This window comes from Nannobrachium achirus, assembly GCF_963921795.1.
Source record: "Nannobrachium achirus genome assembly, chromosome: 21".
Classification (NCBI taxonomy): domain Eukaryota; kingdom Metazoa; phylum Chordata; class Actinopteri; order Myctophiformes; family Myctophidae; genus Nannobrachium; species Nannobrachium achirus.
The window spans coordinates 36,799,870-36,807,922 of record NC_137828.1 but is presented as its reverse complement, the minus strand read 5'-3'; the positions used below and the strand labels follow the sequence as shown (position 1 = coordinate 36,807,922).

At 37.8% G+C, this 8,053-nt stretch overlaps 1 protein-coding gene across 1 annotated transcript; it reads left to right on the top strand.

Annotated features, from left to right (window-relative positions):
- Positions 1-1,059: 1,059 nt before the first annotated feature.
- LOC308306709 (elastase-1-like) lies at positions 1,060-5,188 on the top strand (the record flags this gene model as incomplete). The annotated part of the gene is made up of 8 exons (XM_080751753.1): positions 1,060-1,093; positions 1,784-1,860; positions 2,051-2,157; positions 2,437-2,562; positions 4,044-4,186; positions 4,319-4,461; positions 4,576-4,731; positions 5,165-5,188. 8 exons carry the CDS (start codon positions 1,060-1,062, stop codon positions 5,186-5,188), a joined length of 810 nt encoding a protein of 269 aa, XP_080607879.1.
- Between the last annotated feature and the right edge of the window lie 2,865 nt (positions 5,189-8,053).

Here is an 8,053-nt window from a genome sequence, read left to right as displayed (position 1 = left end):
GGACCTTAATGACCAAACTAGTATATAAAACAGAAATAAAAAGTGCGGCAGAACATCACAGGTCCTCTCCCATTTTGGTGACTGAATCCCCGGCTATAGTCAATATAACCCAAGTTTTGGGTTGAGTGGGCTAAATGAATACAACTTAACCTATACCTAACTCGAGCAACCCTGGAATTGGGTTACAATAATAACACAAAATGGTTATCGCTCTGAAAAATAACTCAGAAATGTAACCCAACATAAACAACCCAGAAATTGGGTTATAGAATAACCCATGAGTTTTTAGTGTGGAAAGACATGACAATGATAATAGTCTATAAACTTTATTATCATTATCATGTGTTTGCAGCCATGTGAGCTGTGCAAGGGATGTGAAACCGTGTCTTTCTCCATGAAGAACTGCATCTGTTGAGCTGTCTGTACACTGCTATCAGTGAGGACATTTAGGTTGATCTTACATACCTGTTCTGCTGACTTTGCTAAAGTCACCTGGGCTGGCTGTCACTATCAGCTAGACAGCTACGGTACCCATGACAAAACTTTGTTTACATTGGCTACACTGTTTCTCAATTGATGAAAACCTCATACCTCATTTATTGTGTGTGTGTGTGTGTGTGTGTGTGTGTGTGTGTGTGTGTGTGTGTGTGTGTGTGTGTGTGTGTGTGTGTGTGTGTGTGTGTGTGTGTGTGTTATGTTATTTCGATGTGTATTTTTTAACAAAAAAATAAATACAATTCTTCTGTTTTCTAAAAGGTTTAATATATCTTTTGCAAATAAAGTAAAAATAACAAATACAAATTAAATATAATTGGGGGAAATTTAAAACAAAATGTGTACATAAAAGTTCAAATACAATGTAATATATTAAAGAAGAAAATTATATTAATTATATATTAAAGAAGAAAATTAGTCAACACCATGAAAAGATTCAATATGTCTTTGACATGGCATTTCGTCATGCCCATCTATTGACATTGGCATGTAGCCAAATTGTTGCGTCACCCCAAGAAGGTATATATCACAACCAACTGCATCTGGTCACTTCACCAGTCCAAGATGATACGACTCACCACTCTCCTGTGTAGCATCGGTAAGTCTTACAGAAGAGGCACAATGAATAATTTGGATTATCATTATTATCATTCATTATAGCAGTTATATTTTAGCAGTAATGAAAGAAGTAGCCTACTTTTACTTAAAGGATATCATCGGTAGGCGGTTTTGGTAATTTCAAAAGATTTGCTTTTTTTTATTTTACTTTTTTTATTAATGTAAGAACAATATGGTTCTATTACTGTATAGCACATAGCATGCTAACTTTCCAGGAATAGAAAGCCAACCGTTTGTATTAGCTTGGAATCCCCATCGATGATATCACTGGTAGGTGGGTTTCATAACTGTCCACAGCTCTCCTCTGAGACACAGACCGAGTTGACAAAAATGGTGCCATGGGTGAAGTGGTCCCTTAATCAAAGTATGAATACCAAATTGTAGAAATACTCTGTTACAAGTAAAAATCAACTCATTTTTAATTGCCTAAAGGCCCGGAGTAAAGTATGTTTTGTAAGTCTACAAACTAACGAGTAACTATATTAACAAAGGTTGTCAGACAATTGCAGTGGAGTAAAAGCCTATACAATATTTGCCCCTGAGATGTAGTGGAGTATAATTACAGTAATTGAGTACACTTTCTTATACCACCACTGTGTTTTAGGATTGTTACAACCTCACATCCTCACTGTGTTCTAACTACTCTTGTGGTTTTAACTGTGTGCACAAGGATTGATTTGTGCTGCACCCTTCAACGAGAGGGTGGTAGGAGGCACAGAGGCTGAACCCCATTCCTGGAAATACCAGGTAAAATATACTCACACTACTGCCTGATTTGCTTGGGATTGTTTATTATCCATGAAGTTCACATCACAGTTGGAAAAGAACACCAGTTTGATTTCATATGTACTGTACTATTTCATGTATCTGAATTGAATGCAGTCAATCTGCTGAGCGTCATCTGTCTCTAAATGTTTGGTTGATATTTTATCCACAGGTTTCTCTCCAAACATCCTATTACGGCGATGAGAATGATTACTACCACATTTGCGGAGGCAGCCTCATTGATGCCTTCTACGTCCTGACTGCAGCCCACTGTGTCAGGTAGAACTCTCACTGTTCTCCACATGGGAGACCTTCTTAAACTTTGTAGAAGTCAGATTCCCAGTTAGTGGCTGACTTTGATCAGCTCGCTATGGCTGTTCTCTAATTTTGAGAATTTGAGTTAAGGAATTATTTCATTACTAAATTCATTGTATAAAACGATGCTTAATTGTATAGTGTGAAAACTTGTTTAAAAAGAAAGCCTATAACCAAATGTGTCCTAATCTGAAAGACTTGTTGATGTAATCATAGTGTTTTATAACCTTGTGTTCTTGACAGTGTGGATGGTAAGTACCGCGTGGTGGTTGGAGAGCATGACCTCTATGAAGATGGCGGCACTGAGCAGATCATCAGCGTAGAAAAAGTTATCATCCATCCGGGCTGGACAACTGACCTTGGCAATGGGTAAAAATTATCCGAATGCACCTTAATAATAATAACAATAATAATACATTTTATTTGTAATGAAGTTGTAATAACATTGACTAGGAACTTTAGACAGTAAACTACAGTACTGCTGCTACATAAAATGTTGAATCGTTACCAAGCATGCTGTGTTGTTTTCTGCACATTTCAGTGCATAATGCAAATGTTTTGAAAAAATCAAACCTCGGTTCGAAGTGGAGCGGTGAATTTGAGCAGCTGTACCCTATGTGAGTGAGTGAGTGAGTGAGTGAGTAAACTGTGCCTGTGAGTGAGTGGTGAGTGTGCCTGGCCTGCACAAAACAGCGCCCCTCCTTTAAAGGACCTACACCATGAATTTTCACTTTTTCTATTTTAAAACCTTTTTTTGGGGTCCCACTGGCACCTTCTATCCTCACAAAGTCCTATTTCTGTACATTGTGTCTTTCTCTGGTTTTGGGAAGACAGAGATGAAAAGCTTTCCACGGGTTCTCAGAACAGTGCTGTTCTGAGAGTTGACGCATGTGACGTCACACGCGTTTCCCGTTTTTTTTTTCAGAGTCAAAAAAATTTTAATTTTTTTTTTCAAACTTGTCAAAAAGTCAAAAAAAAATTTTTTTTTTTCAAAACTTTTTTTTCAAAACTTTTTTTCAAATTTTTTTTTCAAAAAACTTTTTTTTCAAAAAGTTTTTTTTTTAAAAAATTTTTTTTCAAAAACTTTTTTTCATAAAACTTTTTTTTTTTTTCAAAAAACTTTTTTTTTTTTCTGGAAAAACCCCACTAGATGCGCCCCTGAGCAAACAGAGGCCGTTTTGGTATTGCAGCTGGAGAGCCTCATTATAGTAGAGCTAGAACAAACAAAAAGAATGGTCAGAGTGTTTGTTGAGGGTTAAAACCTGTCTAAGACTCAATTTTGAGCATATATTTATACAAAAAATATAGTTTTAAAAGCATGGTGTAGGCCCTTTAACTAGTGTGTTGTGTGTGGCCACTCAAGGTATTGCCAGGCTACGGACGGACACGGCCACCCAGCCAGCCACCCACATACCCACGGACATACCTGTCTATTGGGAGCGCTTTCACAGCTCCAAAAACTAAAGGCATACAGGAAGAGTGGGCACTTATAGGAAGAGTGGGCACCTCGATGTTATATGTATATATTTTAGGTAAAAAATACAAAATACAAAATTTGGAACATGGTCCTATGATTTGAACATGTACTGTACGGTACATCATAAGAAGACCCAAATGCACCCTTCAACTTTTTGTTTATGCACCAAATGACTGGCTATACAGGTTTTGTAGCAATTTGTAGAAATATTTGGCCAAATGTATCTCAAATATGTCTTGTACACCTGAGACATATATAGACATACTAGACAATTTAACAACGAGATGCTCATTCTTCCTTGGTGCCCAGTCTTCTGGTTAAAGTTGTTTGTTCTTCAGTAAGATGATGAGTATTCTATATATTTGCCTTACAGAAATGATATTGCTCTGCTGAAACTGGCCAACACTCTATATGACAACGGCTTTGTGGAATTGGCCAGCCTACCTGGTGCTGGAGAAACGCTGCCCCACAAGTTCACCTGTTACGTCACTGGCTGGGGGCTTCTCGGCAGTACAGGTATGTATTCTGCCTTTAACCCTCCCAACTTTTAGGAGCAGCGGTTCAGTGTTTTGCTCAAAGACACAAATTGGAGTGGAGTTCGAATCTAAACAAAATGTTATCATTTGAATATGCATATTTCTTTTTTAGGTGAAGGTTCACCAGCCAAGCTGCAAGTGGCACCACTGAATGTGGTAGAGCACTCCATTTGTTCACAGCCTGAGTGGTGGGGAGGCCTTGCCAAGGAGTCCATGGTGTGCGCTGGAGGGGATGGAATCACTGCAGGCTGCAATGTACTGGAGCACACCTCATATGAAATCTACGATCTGAATGATTTCATTCTGAATGAAGAAAATATTGTCCATGTAAATGCAATCAATTGGAGGTTGACTCTCCTTTCTTCTCAGGGCGACTCTGGCGGGCCTCTAAGCTGCAAGACTGAGGATGATGATGTGTTCAGAGTGCATGGTGTGGTCAGCTACGGTGCAGCTGGAATGTGTAACATGGTCAACAAACCCACTGTCTTCACCCGAGTGTCCTATTTCGTTGACTGGATCTATGAAGTAAGTCTTACACATCTTGTTATGTTTTTTCCTAAAGCAATGCCTTATTTTATAATGCCTGATTTACTACCGTTTTAACACAAAAGTAAGAAAAAGTATACATTTCCACCTGACAGCGACAATACTGCATCTTGAGTTTACAAAAGATGTGCTCACCTCACCATTTTTCAAGAAATAGTCTAGGACTAGGTCGACTGAGGCCGAACCGACGAGATTGTAGTCTATGGTTGGAATATTGAGCAAATTATTTATACTTTTGCTTTGCTGAATAATCATTAATGGATTGAATAATAGAAAGGTACTACAGCTGTCAGAGTAAGTAGTATAATGTTTTAAACTTGTTCATTTCTCATTTGTAAAAAAAAAAGAGAGAAAAATAAAATGCCACTACTTATCAGTTGTCTAATTTTTACTCTTTCCAATTTATTTGCAGGAAATGGGATATGTGGAGAAATAAAAGGAGAACTGAATAAAATGTTGTAGAACGCACCTTGGTTTGTTGTTTCCTTCAAAGTCAAACTGAGAATTCATATACAATAGATCAGAGGTCTTCAACATGTTTCTCTTTAGCTGAGAGAGAGATGCAGCACGGACCCTCCACTACATATCGTATAGGATTGTTGCAGATTAAACTTTTTCATAGACTTTATAGATTGCTTCATAGACAGCTTCATTTGACAGCACTATCACCGTCTAGATACGATTAATGTTCTTTTGCTTATTTGTTTACACATTCTTAGATCTATAGCTACTAATATATTGGATTCATGTTCATTCATCTGTGTTATTAGTTTAACAACTTAAACACTTTGTAGCCTACTTTCATCTTGAAAAAGATTCTTGCTAAGGTTTTTGTAATATATTATACACCCCCTGACTAATGTTCCTGACCTAGCTGCTATTTTTCACATATTTATGTCACATTAGGAGTCCACTAGTACTAGTGGTTATCAAATGTTTTATTAGCAAGGACCCCCATAACTCTGAGTGTTCAAATGAACCAAACAGACACGTATCCATAACTGAGTGTTCAAATGAACCAAACAGACCAGTAGATGTGTATTATGGTCATTCAGGGTTAGCTCACTCGAAATTAACATTTTTACAAAAATGTCCACAAGCTAGCATGGCGATGAACCCTGAGACTGCCTCCAATATCAGGGGTCTTCAACGTTTTCAGGCCAAGGAGCCCTTAACTGAGAGAGAGATGAAGCAGGGACCCCCTATACATAAAATGCATTATGCAGATTTTCATTGACTTCTTTGACAGCACTGTCATCAGTCAGATGGTTATATTGTACTGAATAAACTTCAAGGTCTATTCACTACAAGGTCTGCAAGAAAGTATTTCCCAGCTACAAGAAAGTAGTTCCCAGCCAGGCTGCATAAACAACACACCTGTTACTTGCAATCAGAATGGGGAATAAGCCTTATTCACGCCCCGCCCACTCAACAATTTCTCAGCAACTTCCTGGTGCTGACATCACGCTTTGAAGGGGAAAGCCCATAGAGTTAACTTTTGCCTTTTACAATCTTGTGTTCTTGATCATGCTAGCCGTATTTTATACTTTACTATTCGGAAATTGCATTAAATTTGTGATTTCTGTGTTAACTATGGGCTTTTAGCAGGGTTTCCCCTTCAAAGCGTGACGTCAGCACCAAGATATATTATATAAGAAGGTTGGTCGCCAAAACGGCTGAGCATCCGCCATTGACGCTCCTGGGAGCCAAAACTGGGCCCGGAAGTTGTGTGAACTGCAATGGAGTCCATGGCAGAAGGATGGCAGCCAGCTGGAATATGCTTGTGAATAAATTATTTCTGAACGTTTGTCTCCTTTGTCAGTTAATCGGTCCAGGAATATAAACAAATGCATATCACAGGTTGTTTTCCAATCAATTGTTTTTTTATGTGCACACTGTTTAATTTTCCTCCGTCATGTATCGTTTCTGGTAGTGTTGCCAGGTTCTGAGAAATAAGCAACAAGGCCTAGGAAAACAAGACCAAAATAACCAACTAGGGCCAGGCAGGTACTAGGCTTTTATGAGCACTTACTGCTGTATTGAAAATAACCATCAACAAGCTATAGATCTGCTAAGATTTTGATAACTTGTCAATTGCGACATTCTGCATAATAAGCACTTTCTATATTGGTACTTTAATTATATTTTAATATCATTCATTTTTAATTCCTGAGTTTAACTTGTGAGATTATTTCTAAATTGCTGTATTGATTGATTACTTACAGTTTGCAGAGACAGGTACAGAGAAGTAGGCTACAGTACAGTACAAGTTCTGCTAAAATTATTTTTCCAAAAAAGTATAAGTAGTCTATGGCTTGTTTCCATGGGGTCCTTTGTACTCAATTGATCGAAACATTGATAATATTGATGATACTTTTACTCAAGTAAAAAACGTTGGTACCACCACCACCACTGGTTAAAACAATAAAAAGTCCATTCCCTTGTTACTGAAGATATCCTATGCAAAGTAGCCTACTGTGCTCCATCGGTCTCTTTCAATGTTATGAGATAGGCCTACATAAAGTGGCTTAAAGTAAGACGAAAAGCTTACTAGTCCTGATCTCCTTTTAGTTAACCTTGTACCAATGAGTACAAGTAGGCCTACTGTCATAAAACTGTACGTTTTCCAGGCTTCTAATACATTATTCAATCAATAAAAAATAAATAAATAAGCAACTTGTTCACTTTAGAACAGGGGTCTTCAATCAGGCCAGGGACCTTCAAAATGATGCAGAGATGGAGCAATCCCCTTAATTACCACCTCGTAGAGGCTACAACATTTGTAGGCTATATTCACGTGTAACATATTCATACTTTTATTTTAAACATGAATACATAGGCATACCTTATTAACTGATAACCATGTCAATAATACTATCAACAATATGTCAATTGCACAGTAAGCATGTTTTATTTCTAATATAAATGTGGAAAATGTTTTTAAAAATATTTGAAGATAAATTGACATTTGGGGGAAAAGAGTAAAAGAAATGTAGTCTATGTATTTATTCATGTTCATCAATCAAGCAATAATTTTGCGGACCCCCTGCAGTACCTCCGTGGACCCCCTGGGGATCGTGGACCCCCCCTCCCCCACACACACCCAAGACGCCACCTGCAACAACCAATATTTACAAGCAACTTCACAGACAAATAAGCCCAAAGTCGCTTATAATAAGCGAACATGGCAACACTAAATCCTTGGCACGTTCAGAACCTACTTTGTACTCTTTAGATACCTCTATAAAATTGCACAGTGTGCACAATGAAAAGTAACATAGCAGAAAAAAAAGTTTTATAT